General features: G+C 43.2%; 1 protein-coding gene across 1 annotated transcript; it reads right to left on the bottom strand.

Annotated features, from left to right (window-relative positions):
- Positions 1 to 397: 397 nt before the first annotated feature.
- slitrk1 (SLIT and NTRK like family member 1) lies at positions 398 to 5,635 on the bottom strand. Its single transcript, XM_086029185.1, has one exon. It carries the CDS (start codon positions 4,718 to 4,720, stop codon positions 2,597 to 2,599), a length of 2,124 nt encoding a protein of 707 aa, XP_085885311.1. The 5' UTR covers positions 4,721 to 5,635; the 3' UTR covers positions 398 to 2,596.
- Between the last annotated feature and the right edge of the window lie 12,869 nt (positions 5,636 to 18,504).

The following is an 18,504-nucleotide window of genomic DNA, read 5'->3' on the forward strand; positions in this document are numbered from 1 at the left end:
CATTACAGAATTGCCATGTTGTATGCGCAGCGTGTAAAGCAGGAAGCCCCATTCTGCTACCCCCCCCCCAAAAAAAAATCAGTGCTCCATTTGTATTGGGCCGAGTCACACCATTAACACAAAAAAATCTTGCTACATGGTTTATGATCAAATGTAACATGGTATCATTTTAATACATTGCAGAATAATAATAATAAAATAATAATAATAACTGCAAAACAGGCCTATTTTTTTTACTATTCCTGTGAATTATAGAGTTAAAAGAAATATTATTCATGCTTTAGTAACAAATACCAGGTTTTCTTTCAAACATCAGCTAATACTTAAATGTAATCTATTGGATTATCATTATGTATAAATCATCTGAATTCCAATAAAAATTCCTAAAACCACAACATTGTTTACTCAACCTCAACCACACTTTATTTAACAAAATAGAAGCAGGTCAAATATTGCAAAGCATAAAAATGTAGTTTAAAACACAGCATCTGAAAATTATAAAACATCACGTGGGCTAAAGCACACAAGAGACAGCGACCCCCAGGTGTCTCCTCAGGGTTGGACAGAAGAGCAAAACTGGGAGTTGAAGAGGATGCGATGCCTTGATGAGTCACAGGTTCACTGTGTCCTTGGTACCAGAGGTCAAGAAGGATGGACATGTAAAAGCAAATCCACAGCACAGTGAAAAAAATGTTTGGGACCTACAGATCAGCCATTGCAAATGATGCACGACATTTGCATACTCAAACCATTGATTGTTCCCTTTTTCTGGGCCTCTGCATGAAATTCTCTTTTTCCCATTATTTCTTCCCTTTTTTTAATGTGCGAAAGATAATAGTTAAGGGTGCATGAATGCAAATGGTCACACATTTCTTCTGCCGACTGAACAAACAAAAGAAGTGATTCAGCACCGTGGACAGCGCTCAACTGTTTCCTGGGGGAGATAGTCGGCCTTCGAGCTTGGGCTGTCATGCGCATCTCGCTGCAGCTCTTTATACTTAACCCGAAGGCCTTCACAATCTCAACTAAGCTTAATTTAATTGCAAGGTGTCACGATTTGGGACCCTTTAGAGAAAATGAATTGGTGGTGTCAGCATGTGTTACAAGGCTTTTACATTGCGCTAAAACACAGAAAAGGGCATCTTCGCATTTGTGACACAGACTGCACAGAGCAGGTGTGCCTCAATCTTAATTTCTTTTCAAAAGTGCCATTTAGTGTTCACACCTCTTTCGCTGAAAGCAGACCTGCACAGTGCAAAAGGCATCTTGCATCAGTCGTTGCCATGTTTGTACAGGCCTAAAAGCACCTCCTCTATATTATGACAGGACACATTCCACAAAAGCAAGAATCCTTCCCCAGTATAGAATACTTCAAGCACATGTTGTTGTAAATACAATGAATGATTTGTACAAGGTTAGGTAGCTTTAAACAAAAAAGTCCACAGTAAAGGCGAATCATAGCCATACATTTTTTTCAATGTGTGTGGAGAAATACTTTTTTTTTTCACAAGAAAAAGCAATCTATGCAATCTAATTTACCTGCAATGTTTATATAGACCGAATAATTCTAGCTTAATTGAAAACTCAGCAATTTTTTTTGAAAAAATATGACGGTACAAACCCCCCATTTAAATGAATAGATTGTTTTTGTTTGTTTTAAATGTCCTCTCACCCAAAGCAGGCTATACTCATAGACACACAAAACCACAGAACTGTTATTTGAGCTACATCAACTTTGCAGCAAAAGCATCCTAGTGACATCATGCTCATCTGCATGTCGCCACGGAGTCAACAATTGGCACGCCATTAAAAATAACACAGAATACATTCAGAAAATCGGATGACCGCGCAGACATGTGTGTGGTTGGGTGGGGGCTGGGGGGGTCTACACCCGCACCATCTACAACGGTATAAATAACCCCAATATTCATCGACAATCAAATCATAATGAACGGAAAAAAAGAACATGCACTGACAGCATTATGTCCCTTCTAAAACTGATATTGTTTCCCTTCTCGTCTCTCCAAACAGGGTTAAAACAACAAATACAAATCCTAACTGCAGTTTCACAAAAATAGAGAAATGGCACTTTGTTATAGTCATATATATGTAACTCTCATAATATCTCTATATATAGTCGTCATATTGATGGAGCATGAAGTGGGGGGGGGTTTGCCTCCTCTTCGGTGGTCATGGTTCCTCGGTCGCGCGCTATGTGTGCGTGTGTTGAAACCATGCAGAAATATCATCATGCATATGATACATCGGCCCGACTATTTACATTTACATTCATGCGCTCGTGCACCGTTCCCTCACGCGCACACACGGCCCGTTTGTTTTGTATGACCCCTCTCTGCCTGACAAAAGACCCGCAGTCCGACTGGCACAGGCAGAGGGAGTAGTTTTCAGGGGGTGGAGGGAAGGGATCATCATGTACAGAATATACAGTGCCGGGGCCCTGTGCAGCAGACTAACTGGTTAATGGTGACCAAAACGAGAGCGTCCGCCTCTTGCATGGGGACAAACACGTTGTTTGGGTTGTGTACGCGCGTCAGTCTGTGCGTCCTTTGTAAATCCAGTCCGGCTCGCCTTCTTTTTACGCATCATTTGTCACGGAGAGATGCGTGGTGCAGTCAAAGCCCCGGTGGGCGCCCGCATCTGCGTGGTAGGGCCCGCTGTGCCAGTATGATGAGTCGCACACCGTCTGCAGGGAGTTGATCTCGGAGGCGGACGAGTTGCCCTCCCGCCGCTTGGAGCGCTTGCGGTTACGCAGGATGAAGACGAGCATGCCAACAACAGTGAACGCCGACGTGACAAACACCAGCAGCAACCCGGGGACGAGCACGGAAATGGAGACCCGGTTGGGCTCGATGTAAGAGTTTGAGCGCGTGCCCGAGTCGAGCGTGAAGGTGCTGTTTTTGGACAGGGAGGTGGGAGGGGGGATTCGTTCGTAGAGTTTGGAACACATGAGGTCGTTCCGCACATAGCGGAAGTCGCGTTTCCAGAACTCTTCGGGCGACTCGCACTTGAGATCGCTCACAATGACGTCGGCGCCGAGTCTCTCGGCCCACTGTTTGAAGGGCACGATGTTGCAGGAGCAATCCCACGGATTCCCGTGCAAATCAATCTGAATGATGGAGTTGAGCTGGTCCAGCACACCCGCTACAGGCAGATAGGAGAAGTAATTATTATGCAGGCTTATTTTGGACAAAGAAATCCCAAGGAACGCATCCAGGGGCAAAGACTTGAGCAAGTTGTTGTTGAGAAACAGAACCCTCAGGTTGGGCATGGGGCTGAACGCGCCCGCCACTATCAGCTGGATGTCGTTGTATTCCAAACTGAGATATTCCAGGTTGACGAGGCCCACAAACATTTCTGCCATGAGCGTATCCAGGTAATTCTTATCCATGTACAGCCACCTCAGCTCTGTCTGGTTCTGGAAAGTGCTGTTGTCGATCACTTTGATGTTGTTGCCGCCGAGATCAAGCAGGTTGAGGCTCGCGTAGCCCAGCAGCTGGTTCTTTTTCACCGCGTGGATGTTGTTGTCTCGCATGTTCAGTTCGTGGGCGGCCAGCGGCCTCGGTTTCAGGTTGGCCAAGCTCTCGATCTTTTTGCCCTCGCAGTTGACCCCCAAGCCCTGTCTGGAGCCGACCAGCTTGCAGTTGCACGGCTGAGGGCAGGTGGCGTTGTGAAGCTGCTCTTTGGCCTTGCTCACACCTGTGGGCCCTGGCGTGGGTTTGGTCTTGAGCTGCCAGTTCTCACGTGATTTGGAACGACTCTTGGCTCCGTGAGCGCCAGGCGTCGGTGGCCCGCTGGCATCTGCGCTGGGCTTGTAAGGCGTTGGACGTGGGCCGCCGCCGTGCGCCACAGGGCCTGAGGTCTCATCCTGTGTGGGAGGGGCCACCAGGCTGGTGTCTGCGCCGCCTCTCTGTGAAGGGCAGAGCTCTGCCTCAGATGTCTCGTTCAGGTCGCTCCCTTGCAGCCTGGTGGGAGCCTCGCAGATCACCCTCCCGATGAGCGCGTTGGGCGGTATGTTCTCCAACCATTCTTTGAGGGAAACCAGGTCACAGTTACAGTCCCACGGGTTGTCTTCGAGCAGAACCTCCACAATACCCGGGATCTGCTCAAGGATCCCTTCGTAAGGCAACGTTTTGATTCTGTTCCCCCGCAGGTCGAGATGCGTAATGGGCACATGCTGGAACACGTTTATGGGGAGCGCACTGATGAGGTTGTCATTAAGTATTAACACTTCGAGTTTGTTTAGGTCTCTAAACACGGCCGGGTCAATGTCCCTTAATAGATTAAAATCAGCTTGGAGGTATTCCAAGTCATCCAAGCCCAGAAACGTACTCTTCCTGAAAGAGCGGATCTTGTTGTTGTTAATGTGCAGTCTTTTGACCAGCTGCAGTCCCAAAAAGGCGCCCGGGACTATGTCGTGCAGCCCATTGTTCTCCAAATGCAAGCTGACAGCATTGTAAAAGTTGGCGAACTCGTTGGGGAAGAGCCTGGACAGCGAGTTGCCGTGCAGCAGCAAGTGGTAAAAATGGGAGCTGGGCCCGGTGAGGTGCTGCAGCGTGGTGAAGCTCCTTTTTTCGCAGCCGATATGCACGTCTCCCTCGACCTCTGTGCACGAGCATATCTGCTCCTTACACACGTCCCTTGTCACGTTCCCGCTGGCAACACAAAGAGCCGCGTTCAGCAGGACAACCCAAAGCAGCATTTTTCAACGCGGACAAGACATCCCCGGTCTCAAGACATAGGAGCTGTTGAGCAAGTCAAAATCAGTCCCAAAGAAAGCAGACGGGAGACGCAGTTGGATAAGGTAGTCTCTGTATAACACATCTAAGCCGCTCGCGTGCTCACACTTTCAAACAGAAACGTCTTCACGGCCTTAGCGGGTCAATTGGGCTAAAAACAAGAAGAAGTAATGTCCAATGCATCCTTTTTTTTTTTTTTTTTTTTACAGCTGAAAGGACTGACCTTGGCCGAAAAATAAGGAACAAATGGTCGCCTTCTTCTCTCAGTGGCGCGCTGCGGCGCGGGGAGCTGTCCCCTCTCCCCTGGTGCCGAGCGAGGCTTGGCTGGAAAACACCCGCATTCCCCTCTCACATCTCTCGGATGCGTCTCACCTCGCGCATTCCTCTTCTTCGTGCGTCGAACGGCGTCACATAAAAAAAGGAGCGCAGAAAATGTTCATCCAGTGCGGAGCTGTGGGAGAAAGATGGGATAAGCTCCACTCAGCTGCGGTGGCAAATGAAAAGCAAAAACAACAAACGGCAGCGCAAAATCAATCCATCCGTATTGTTGTGTATTTGAAATCTCCCAAAGCTGCGTGTGCGTCGATGATTGCGCAAAAGTTGCGCCAATTCAGCGTGAAGCCAGTCGCCGTCTCATTCCTCCAGCTTGCAGCACCGCTGCAAAAGTGTCCAAGTCGGCGCAGCAGTGGCGCGATGACACGTTGTTCAGGTCGTGATGCCTCAGTTGCATCCCGAATTCCACCCCCATTATTTAAGGAACCACCCAGTAGTGCAATCGTAGCCCTCTGTGTTTTTTAACGAACACTGTTGAATGCGGTAAAACTAATTAATCCGCCACAGGCATGCCTCGGCTCTGCCAAAGAGTATCAAACGATGCGTCAGCCTGTATGCGCATGTGTGTGTGACGTGTTCCTTGCTAAGACGCTTTGCAGAGACTCACGAGGATGAGAATCAAAGGGAAGTGAGATAAGCGAAATGATGAGTGAAATGTCTATTTGCTGTTTACTTGTATCGCACTTTATTTTTTTTTTCATCAGCTTGGGAGCTACATACAAGTGAAGCTTTTCCCCCTGTATTTGCAACACTAGGTGGCAAGTGGCAACAACCTTAAATCGTCTTTCGTTCACATCTGTGGGAGGCAGCACACGTCTGCAATAAACCTTGCCAGTTTGTGAACATCAGCAGTCAGATAGTAGTGCCCCATGCATGATATGATTTAACTGTCTACATCAGTGGCACACATCGCCCTCCCACGACCATGCACACCCCCCCCCCCCCACACACACACACCCACACACACACACCCACGCGCACACACAAATCGTCTGCCTTCTGATCAGTCTGTTACTGTGTCTAGTTATTGTTCCAGTGTCCAAACATTTTGACTCATAAATAATCCCCCAAATAGGATCAATTGTATTTTTAGCAGGAGATCCTCATCTTGGAGTCAAACTTAATTGGATTATGAATATAAAATGCACCATCCCAAAGGAATAATTGCATGGCGCTCAGCATGATGATGCGATACAGATACTGTCGTGTTGCATTAGTGTGACTGGGGACCAGAGGAGCTCATACTCATGACACATAAGTTCATAGTCTAGCAAGACTACAAATTCATTCCCGAGGATGGAAATATCAAGTCAAGTCAAGAGAGGATTCCCATGTTTTATTTTAACCAACACTAAATCATTATTGTGTTTGGAACAAGTTTAAAAGAAAATCCGATGGTCAGTTTTCAATGTTTAGTGTAGATTAGCAACAAAAATCCTTAATTGAATATGAATGCAAAAGATTTATTTTCAGTATATAAAATGATGGCATGCTTAAGAATAGTGTGCCATCAAACATCTGTATGATTAATACTTCGTCTTGAGCACCACCTAAATTTGTGCAAAGTCAATGCAAAAAGTCCAGCCACCATATGAGGCACATCTGCACAATACACCTTTATAATTACATGTAATACAGCATCCTCAGAGGGGTATTTAATCAATCCATTTCAAATACCATTTGTTTCTGATTCAATTCTGTACTGATCTCACCAATAAAATATTTGTATAAATGATTATTACATAATTGTTGAATTATATAATTATTTCAAATGATTTAGTTTTGAGGTTTATAGTACATGTTTATATCGTTTTCAAACCAAGATGTATTTCTAATATTTCGGATACCTTATTTGGCTACATGTGAAGGACACATTTCTAATATTTCAGCATGAACGATCTTTTTTTAACCGTTTTAATGAGCAGACTATCCAGTCAGGTCCATGTTATTGACAGAACAAATACGTCTAAATTAAAATTAAATCAACTGTGTTAACTAAACTAAAATCAAGGGGACAAATCCTATCAAATGCTGAACAGGAGTCTTGCCCTTGGCAGTTCAATCCCCCATTGAGATTGATCCATAAGAGAAGTGATTCGTCACGGGCTTTCAAAAAAGGGAGTTTTTGAGCAAGTGAAATACTCTCTGGGTAATTACAGAAAGGTCAGGAGCCATGTTCAGATTGTTTTCACATGAGCAACGAGTGTGGCTGAGTGTGTGCAAGCTGCATTCAAAATAAGGAACATAGTGATTGAGGGATCCCCATGAGTTATTCTTTGAGAGTAAATAAGGTCTGATCAGCCACGAGATATGATGGAGTGTCAGAGGGCAATTATGAAGTCAAGTGAAACGTGAGCACCACTCCATCATAGGTGAATGAGATTATCTAAAAATAAACTTTAAAAGTGTCAACTTTATTTACTATATTTGAGAAAAAAATCTTGCACAAGGAATGCAAGCACCTTGTTTCAATTATGGACATAAAGTTCATACCAATGTACAGAAAAAGACAGGTCAAATGTGAACTGGAAGTCAATAGGACGACTGGTCAAAGCACCGCCTGTGATATTGAGCGGCAAGGCTATATGGGGATTCAGCAGAACGTCTGACTGCAAATCTATACTCACCTATCAACAAGCATTCTCTACCCCCCACAATATTCTCGACACTTGTCCCAGATGACCTGCTGAAACAGCCTGAGAGGCCGCTGAAGTGGCATCACTTGCTTCCATCTGAGCCAACCAAGGAACTGAGCTGACCAGTAGGTCATCCACAGCGGTGAGGTTTTCTTAATGGTGTGCAGTATATTATGAAAAGAAAAAGTGAGCATATTTATTGGACCCAGAAACACAAATGGAAAAGCAGGGAAAACAAATCTCACTTGCTTGGTTCTATTTTGCATACCAAAGCTGACCTTTTAAGTTTAGAAGGCTTACGATGTTTAAAATATATAAATCTGTGAACATTTGTATCCAAGAGCCTGGTTTAATTATATTTGTTATCCCTTGCTTTGCTCAGTGTAACTTGGAAGCCTTTTAATGGTTGACTAGCCTTTGTCCTAGTGTACTTAATCCCACCTCAAAAGTACCATGTTGCATGTCTTTTCCATTTGAAATTCAATTGATTTTGAGGAATCTTATGTTTTAAGGTGCAGCAATTAATCCTTGTTACCATGGCAGCCAGTTCATCTCTGCTAAATCAGTCAGAGCTGGTGAGGCACTCTCATCTCACAGCAGTTGGCCCTGTTAGCACATGAAAAACAATACTTCTATCTTCAACCCACAAAATTATGGACACGTGAATCAGGGATTTCATGCCCCATGATTCAGTGGAACCTCTTAAAGAGACACTTGGGTGAGCTTAACATTGGCACTAATATAATAGGTTTGCGTGTAAAATTGACATCAGTACTAAAGTGCCCCCGCCCAAAGACTCTGTCGTGATATAAGGTCTTTTTTTGTGATTAGAGTTATGACAAATTGCCACGCCCCCTTTTGGGGTGTGGCTTATGTTATGTTTTCGGTCTCAGCGGTCTACGTCACGGGAGGCTTTGTCAGTTCTGTTGTCTAAAACGGCGACTGATCGCCACCAAAATGAAAATGCACATTACTACTCTTGTCCACTTCAAAATGTGAAAGTACAAAATTGTTCTGCAGAATAGTTTGGATTTATTGACATAAAACGTGATCTAATCATGATCACCTCCACAAAATCCAAAATACCGTGGCGATCGCTTCTCCATTTACACAGGCTGAAGCGGACAAGAGCATGAATGCGCACACGAACCCCGACTGCTTATATTCCGGACATTTACCTACGTGTCAACTCTCGGGAGGCAGACGGCGACTGGCAGTGGGAAAGCAATCAGGCAAGCGGCGTCAGAGTGAGGTAAGACCTCATCGAACACCAGGGGTGTCTTGAACGTGCGCATCAGACTCCACACAGCGGGCGAGAGTGTGGCCGCATTGGAACGTGCCATTTCGGCTGTTACATTCCAAATTGGACGGCGTGTTGTAGGTCGAAAAACTGTGGCCATTCCTCATCCAAATAAATGTGCATGTCTACTCATTCCCACTTCAGTCTCTGTAAATATTCTGACTGGTGTTTAATGCCTCGCCCATCCTAACCGTGATTTCCAAAGAAGCAGTGTTTTTTTTTTTTTTTCAAGCAAAGCAGTGTGCGCTCAAAAAGCTATGTAGCTCCGCTCACTTCCACATTTCCTCATTCTCATATAAATCAGCCACGGAGAGGTTAATCCTTTTGATATGTTGAAGTGGGAATTAGTAGGGGTGTCCACATACATTTTGGTGCCAATTGATCGCCGTTTTTGGACGTTATAAGCAATGAAAGTGCAATGATTTCCAATGGAGAATTTGGAATCGGTCCCTCGCGTGACTCCGGCCGAACAGGGATAGAACGGTAGGGGGCGCGGCCATTCTCCTCATTAACAAGGGGCGTTGTTCATGGAGTCACTTATTTCCTAATTTCCCCCCAAATTTATTGATAAAATAGAAAATGACAACTCTTTTCATTTTCTTGATCAAAAAATATATAAAATGAACTTGTTAGTGAAAACATGGCCATCCCGGCCCCACCGTCCCTTTAAGCCTTCTTTATACTCCCGCGTCTGCGCGGGTGACAACGGCTGCATTGCATCACGTGACCGACGCATATTGCTGCACGACATGTTGCCGACAGATCTGCGACACATGCCTTGCACACATCCGAAATTGTTGCTGCATATCCAACAACGCACGCATTCTCTCTCGCGATTGGTCCTTTATGACACATGCTGCGTTGATTTACACGTTTCCCCGGCTCGATTCAGAGTTCTGGGAGGAGAGGATCCACCACACAGTTTGTTGCTGCTGCGAAGCAAACTACCGTATTTTCGGGACTATAATCCGCTACTTTTTGCCTAGGTTTTTAACCATGCTGCTTATATAAAGGTACGGCTATTCTGTGGATTTTTCTTCCGCCGCTCGCTTCTAACCGGAATTACAATACAATACAATACAATCGCCATAAACAGGATGTGACTACAGGTCACAGAGTTCAACAGGCGATGGCGCTATGCACTAGGTTTTGACTTACGTGGTATGCGTAAGTAGAGCTGACAAACTGGAGTGAGAGCGGGCAGTGAAATTAGGATAAGTACTTTATTTTCTCTTTTTTCTGTTCCGTTTTAATTAGCAAAGTTTATGCCGTGTTAAAAGGCACTGTTAGGAAGGAATCTGTTCAGGTACATACATGTATGTTTACAGTTCAAAATTGCTTATCCTGTACAGGGTCGCGGAGTGGTGCTGGAGCCTATCCCAGCTGACTATGGGCGAAAGGCGGACTGCACCCTGAACTGGTCACCAGCCAGTCACAGGGCACACACACAGACAGTCACTGAGTGGGAACCGATCCCAAACTGCCCGCACACAACTCAGGCGAGTGTACCACTACACCATCAGCGACCCCTTATATAAAGATGCGGCTTATATATGTTTTTTTCATCATTTATTTTTTTTTAAATAGAGTGGCTACGGCTTATACAAAGGTGCAGCTTATAGTCCGGAAAATACAGTAGTTTGGCAGCGGCGTGGGTGTTATGTCATGTATGTGTGTTTAAAGAAGCCTACACACACACATACCACCTTTCCTGCCACCTTCCTGATTGATTTCGCAATACAATTAAATGCATTGTCTAGTCATCTAGGTCCCTTTGTTGCAACAGGCACGATATCCATTGTTGTTGCTGTCGTTTTGATCGATGCTCGGAAGTAGAAACGCTGACCGGAATTGGCCATAAAAGGAAGAAGAAATTCCGCCCTGGGCTGTTCTCATCAGTATCAGCTGTAGCGACGCTCCTGGACTTGGAGTGAATCTGGAAAATATTTTCAAAACAACGCATGTGGGTTGCACGCGAGTATAATGGCAAACTGCGCGCGTTGCCGCAGTGACACATCACCTTCGGGAGTATAAAGAAGCCTTTTATACTACAACTACGCACACTACGGGCTCTATTTTCATAGACAAGTGCATGTGCGGTCATCATAAAAACTGGCACACACACATTTTTGTGCAGGGGCAAGTCTAGTTTATCGTGTTCGTGAATTTGGCAGACCACGCTGCACTTTTCTGGGCACAGGGCAGGGCGTTTTCTATTACACGCCCCCAGCACAACTGACAATTTGGTGACAGAATGTAAACTAGACATTAGACCAGATAAAAACAGGTCTAAGTTGTGGCACAGTCGATAAAACACAATTTCGGTGAATTTGACTGAGGCGCAAGCAGACGGATTCTGGTCTCCTCGGATACGTGTGGTGGATGTCATTGTATTTAATTCATAAAAATTTGACAACAGCGTGTATCAATCCCTTTAAATCATTGTAAAAATCAATTCTGTGAACGAATTATCAGTGGTGGGCGCATCACTAAATTTTGTCAGTCTGCCATTCGTCAATGACCAGCAACATGGCCACTCATCCGTCATCGTCAGTTGGTCATTATTTTCAAGCCGAGCCAAAACTGTAATTATCAGTTCGTCACTCCGTCATTGTGATTTTAACCGCGGTTAACCCCGGTGTAGTCACACACACACAAACACATGCTTGATGCGCTGCACGTGTCAATCGTCAGCGAAATTGGTCTGTCAGTGACGGACTGAGAAGGTCCGTCGGTACAGACGCGGTTAGTGACAATTCCATAGACGGAGGAAAACCCACTTCCGTAAGTGCTTAGTCCGCCAGTTTTTTTAAGTTTCCCATCATTCGCCATTCAGACAGTACTGACAGAATGCCCACCTCTGCAAATCATTTTGCTTATCATCCTTTTTAATATATATCTAAAAGCGCCCCCTTGACCGCAGCACAACTATGGGTGGGGTTGTCACACATGGATGAACGATCGGGGTGGGAGTCGGTCTCCACGTTGCCCACTTCGCGGGCACTACAACTTGCATCATCCACAAGTGGAGATCTCCTTGCAGTTCCTCATAAATGTAATTTGTACTCCTGCATGGACTCCAGTGAGTTACTTCTGTTTCCACCATGTAGAATGCGCTGCTTTACTGCACTGAATTTAAAGGAAATGATGGAAGTTGCTTCCATTGTTCGGGAAACAGGCCGGCTGTGTTCACTCCCATATCGGCGTAAATGCCAATTTGTACCGGCACGCGGCTACGAAAATACTAAAAGAAACAAAGCACCACCCATGCACTCAACTAGGCTGCGCTTTGCGTTGAGAGTTGCGCTGGGCAGGAAAATAGGGGCCTATGTGTTTTCAATGTTTTATGGTGTGCATAACAACCACCGTTCCTTTGCAAACATATGTTGTGTGATGTGCATCACTCAAGACAGTTTTACGGTCTCCCCGGCAATCTCACTCACACTCAAGGTGGCATTTATGTGACCGCTTTAGAGCCCGCAGTAGTGTAATGGAGTGGTAATCATCTGATCTCAAATAAGCAGACATGAGAATCACTCATGAATAGTGGAACTTTTCACAGTGCGCATGTGAATGACCACTGTGGCACTGCAGTTGTATTCAAAGGAGGAAATATTGGATTATGTTAGTCTTTGAAGTTGCTCGAGTCTCTGGGGAAAAACATATCATTCATGTTTTTAGCATTATGTAATGTATAATGCAGTCAGTGTGCCTCAAGTTATGCATAATTTGTCTCGTGTGACGGATCTTTAGTGCAAATGTATCACATCCCGCTGTCATCTGTATGCTTCACAACACCATAAATGCAGTAGTATTGAAGCGGAGAAGCTCTTGGTGTTTACACTGCCACCATGTATGCAATAGAAAATCTTTTTTTCAGCAGTTTGATGGAATTAAAGCATTCAGGTCATCTACTGTAAAGTCATCACGGGGACAGTGGGGAAGCAGGTTGTCTCCTGTCCGAATGGGTTCTGGGCTTGCATCCAAGGGTTTTTAATCCTCATTGCGTTGTGCACTCAGTCTACCAAAACTAATACTAGCATGCTGCGCTGTACCCAGTCGTTCAATTTTTATTTGAACAGTGGAGTCTTAAAGCCAGATCATTTGTTTTTTTTTCTCTCTTTAATGAACCAATGGGAGAGGCAGCAAGGATGGGAGGGAATGGAGATTCTTTTTTATTCAGTTTAATCTCATACAAAGAAGGCCTGAAAAAGAGAATAAAGCATGTGGAGACTACTAAGAACTAAGAACAAAAAAGAAAAGACCACAAAAGGATTATTGAGTGGTTAAGGTTAGAAAACACAATAAATGGAAACCACAGGCAATGTAATTGCAAAGAGAGGGAGGTCAATAGGACATGCAATTATAAGGTTGCAAAGATCCAAATATACACAAGAAGGAACAACTCTGATCTCTTTTGGAGGAATTCTCCTAAATCATGCATGACATCAGTCTCACCCACTGGACTTCTGGGGCCATCAAATTGACGCCGCCTCAAATATTCCATCTAATCTTTGCCCTTGAAGCCTCCCTTGCCCTTCGTCATTAAAGACGCATGGAGACATCACCCTTGACTGCACCCCACTAATGCACATTGATGCCAGACCCGGACACACAGACCGTGAACCACAAATATATTTTCCTGTCTGCATAGTCAGATATGCACTAATAACTCTAGTCAACAAATTTCTACTAAACTTTTTTAAACAAAGATGCAAATAAATTCATCTAAAAATTTTTTTTTGCTGATTCTGAATCAGGTTTTCATAGTAATATGAATTCTATAATAACAATAACATATCTAATATAGTGATATATTTGTTAATATTTTTAATGAAGGCTTAGGTTCAGCAACAGGTGGATTTTTTTTATGAAACATCATAGCTATCAATTGCAACATATGGTAAAATTTTGCAAGCTTTTATAGGTCAAACTTCCATCCATCCATTATCTGTATCGCTTCTCCTCACAAGGGTCGCGGGGCGTGCTGGAGCCTATCCCAGCTGTCTTTGGGCAGTAGGCGGGGGACACCCTGAACTGGTTGCCAGCCAATTAGGTCAAACTTAAAAACTAAAAATTAACATTCTCAAAAAGCTGATGTGCTAAATCTTTTTTTTTTTTCAAACGGCAGCAAAAATACGAAATAAAGGCACCTCTGATTCAAATTTGCTGTTGACCAGTGTAATCAATTAGACAAATAATTGATTGCTGAGAATTTCAATGATTGTTTGGAATTGGTTGTGGTTTAATTGCATCTTGAACAAATCAAGGCTAAATACAGTGGTTGCAACCAGGAGTGGTACCGTTGATTGCAACTCAACTGGTTTGCAGCCTGAATTAGACCAGCATACTGATCGCGGTCATGGCACAACTCCATAGGGCAGCATTATTCCCCACAACAGCACTTGAATGGAAACAGGAGTTCAGAAAATTTCAAGAAAGAGATTATACCCAGATGGCAAAATTGGTGTGGCCCAGTGTTGGGCCACACAACCCACCTGCACTTGGCTCACATACTCAAAGAATGATGGTCCTTTAGTCGTCCATATCTGGTATCCACAATGTGTGCCACATAAGGCCATAACCATAGTTATTAGCAATTTAACGGTATGCTAAAATCACATTTTGGTTCAGTTCGGTTTCTTGGATTTTTTTTTTTAATATTTTTATTTTGAAAAGATGACAAGTACCTGTAAACAGTACATTTCTTAGAAAAAATAAATGAAAGCGACCCATTCGGGTGATATTCTAAGACACCATAATAAAAAAAGCACTAACAATAAAGATATCTTAATTTTGTAAACTATAAAGACATTGAAATCTTTGAATACTCAGCAGCAACAGCCTATGACACATCTAACTATTCAAGTTAAAGACAAGTTGTCATTTTAGTACGTGTGTACACTTTTTGTGATGAAAAAAATACATACAATAGTTACAATTATTGCTAACTATATAAAAACTCCTTTTATAAGGAAAAAAATACAGTAATTTTAAAAAGTCTTTATGAAATTATACATTGAAATTGAAATTTTTGAATGTTCAACAGCATATGACATTACATATTGATATTTAAGCTTGAAGTTTTGGGCAAAAAAGACTGCTTTCTTCCTCGTCGAAGAAATATTCACAGTCGGATGATGCCGTTTTAAGTGCGTTATTATGTTAGACGTGCAACCTGCAAACATAGCCGCCGATCTCCATGTAGCAATGTCTGCACACAATTTCGGGACTTACTATGTACCTTTCCCCATCGGCGATTTTAACAATAAAGCCAGAATGTTCCCAAACAGGAGACCACTGTGTACGGGGGGACCTTCGAGCTGTGGCTTGTTGGGTATGCCATAATAATGCCATTTATCCATGCATTTATGATTTATCACGTCTTCTGGCGCACTGGCTCCTCTTTTGTGCCCCCTCTCTCCTATGCGTGCAACACTCAATAGTGCCCGTGTGAAAGCTCGCCTACTCACGCGTACGCTCCCGCTAATAATAAACACTGATCAGAAACGGTACGCAAGAGGACCGAACCGAACATGCCATACAGAAACTTATTAATACACCCACGTGTACCGTTACACCCCTAGTTAACATGTTTTTGGCACACATCAAGGTGCAGCTGATTAGGGAATCATGTTGCTCTGTTGTTCTTACCATTGACATTCTGAGTAAACAGATGGTGGCAATATCTTTTTTTTTTACAGCTAGCAACAGTATGAAATGTAGCCGACTGACACCTACATGGAAGTGGAAAAGCACAACCCCGTTGCACCATGTGACCAGTTAAATCGTGAGTCCCCTTCAGTCAGTGTGAGCACTTCAAACACTTTATGTCAAAGACATTTACACATACAGTGTAAGGTATAGTTTAAAACAAGCAATCATATAATGCATGTCCTACTTTAGGCAGATGCAATTGGACTATGTTTCATCATACACTATATAGAAAACAGTTGCTGAAATGTGCTGCAAAAGATACAGATTTCAACATTGTCTATAATACTTGTATACCTACCAAGGTATTCAGGAATGTGATTAACTTAGAAATATTCAAATTGTGATATCTGGCCTTACTTGAAAGGCTATTAGTGTCGCTGAGTATGAATAATTAAAATCCATCAGTAAATCACTTTGTTATCTCAAAGTTATCTACAGTACTGCCCAAAAAAATAGGATGTGATGACATTTGAATATCATCATTAACATACACACAATCTGAGCTACTCACTGTGCTACTGAAAATTATTCATTATATAAAGACGCTGAAGTCTGGCTGTGCTGAAGGATTAGACATGTCTGCCTTGCGCCATCCCTGCAAACCCTAATAGGAGACTCAAAATCAGAGCACAAGCAACACAAATAATTAATACTCAGGGGCGGTGGAGTTTTGGAGCAGAAGAGATGATGAATTTAAGAGAAGAGATGAGGGCAGAGGAACGAGACGATGGCTCAGTAAAAGTTATCATTTACAGTAAGCCAGTAAACATGTCTGATCTATGCACATTTGTACATTTGCTGGGCTTCTTGCTCGGTTACAATTTGCGTCACATGGGCAAAACTCTCAGAAAAAACTTTGCTTTAAAAGTGTTTTGTTCTTGTCTTTTCATCTTAGCAACGTGGAAAATTGTGTGCCTCCAAATTTTTGAAAAGAGTTTGGGGACATCTCTTGTGCGTTCCAGCATGACTAAACCCCAGTGCACAAAGCAAGGTCCAGAAAGGCTGCATGACTTTGTTGGCGTGGAAGACTTTTGTGTGTTGATGTGTTGTGTTGTTCGCGAATGTTTTGTTCAAAAGAGCAAATTGCGTGAATGTGACTCACTGCCATCTTACTTATATAATATAATATAATATAATATAATATAATATAATATAATATAATATAATATAAACCAATTCGGGGTGTCGCCCGCCTACTGCCTGAAGACAGCTGGGATAGGCTGCAGCACGCCCCGCGACCCTTGTGAGGATAAGCGGTATCGATAATGGATGGATGGTTGGATAATATAATACAATATTATATAATATTAAATAAATGATAATAATAAATAAATAAAAACCTGTTTAATGGAGAATCCATTCCCTGCATTAATGCAGGTTTGCGATGCATGTTGGAGCAGGCATGCATTCAAGCGCCTCATTTATTCATGCATTTTCACAGAAGTAGAAATGCTCTATTTTCTAATGCATCTATTATTCAAAGATAGGACCCTGTAGACACAGTGCAACAGATTGTTGTGTTTAAAATGAATGCAAGCATGCTTTTTGAAACGTTTGCAAACGTTGGCCTTCTTGGGCTGCTGGTAATAGATTATAATCATAGTGGTTCCTTCAGAATACATCTGCTTGCCTGAGATTACTCAGTGGCTCCTCTGAGCAAAATGCATTATGGGAGACAAACTTTCTCAGCACCAATTGTGGTGGTTTGAAAACCACTTGTGATTGAAATTCTGGATTGAGTAAGTACTGTATACTAGGGTGATCAAACGTCCTCTTTTGGCTGGACATGTCCAGTTTATTACACCCTAGCTGGGTGTTTTGCTCCAAAACTGTAGGTATACATAGTAGAGCAATTCTTGGCATCATTATTCTTCAATGCTAAACTTTCATCATTTTTATCCATGAATTTTCAGATGTACCGTTTACCGTTAAAAATAAATAAATAAGTAAAGCATGTTATTTCTTGATTACATAAATTATATCGTAGTTACTTTCTTATAGTCCTGAATAGAAAAAAAAAAAACATGTCAAGGTTCTCTCAGGAAAGCTTGCGTGGTTGTTGCTTTTCAGAAATTCACTGTCCTGGCATGCTGAGCAACTAAGTGCATTTTTGAGGTGTGGGGGGCCTACATGCTGGCGGGCACCTCTGTGACCTGAACACTGTATGTGACACCTTTCTCTGCTTGACATTGTACAAGTATAGCTGCAGCCTGCAGGAAGGTGTAGTTTATGGCAACAAACACAGTCAAGCTTTGACTATAGGGCATGGGTCTCCAATGGGTCTCCACACACCTGAATCAAAATGACCATATAATCAGCAAGGTCTGCAGAAGCTGGATAATGACCCCGCTCATTTGAATCAGGTGTGGACTGCAGCAGGGAGAGATGGAAAACAGGCAGGACACCGGTCCTCGAGGAACAGGATTGGAGACCCATGCTATAGGGCTCCAGTCATTGTTGCCCATTCAGACCTTAATTTGAGACTATGCTTCATCAAGTTGTATGGGGGAATGCCAAACCACTGTTGGCAAAAAATAAATCTATTCAATGTGGAGGCTGTTAAAGACACACGTCTAGCAAATTAAACCATTAAGGCCGGGAACGCATAGCCACGTTTCTACCACTAGAGCCCGGAGCGATGTTGCATCTTTCTACCCTTAATTAAAGTGAGGACAGCGTTTACACCATTTTCTTTTTTAAATCCAATTCTCTGTCTCTTCACCAATTATATGCATCAGAATATACTCCTGACGGTGTCGTG

The sequence above is a fragment of the Filicampus tigris genome, chromosome 1, assembly GCF_054856515.1.
Source record: "Filicampus tigris isolate MCC_2025a chromosome 1, RoL_Ftig_1.0, whole genome shotgun sequence".
Classification (NCBI taxonomy): Eukaryota; Metazoa; Chordata; class Actinopteri; order Syngnathiformes; family Syngnathidae; genus Filicampus; species Filicampus tigris.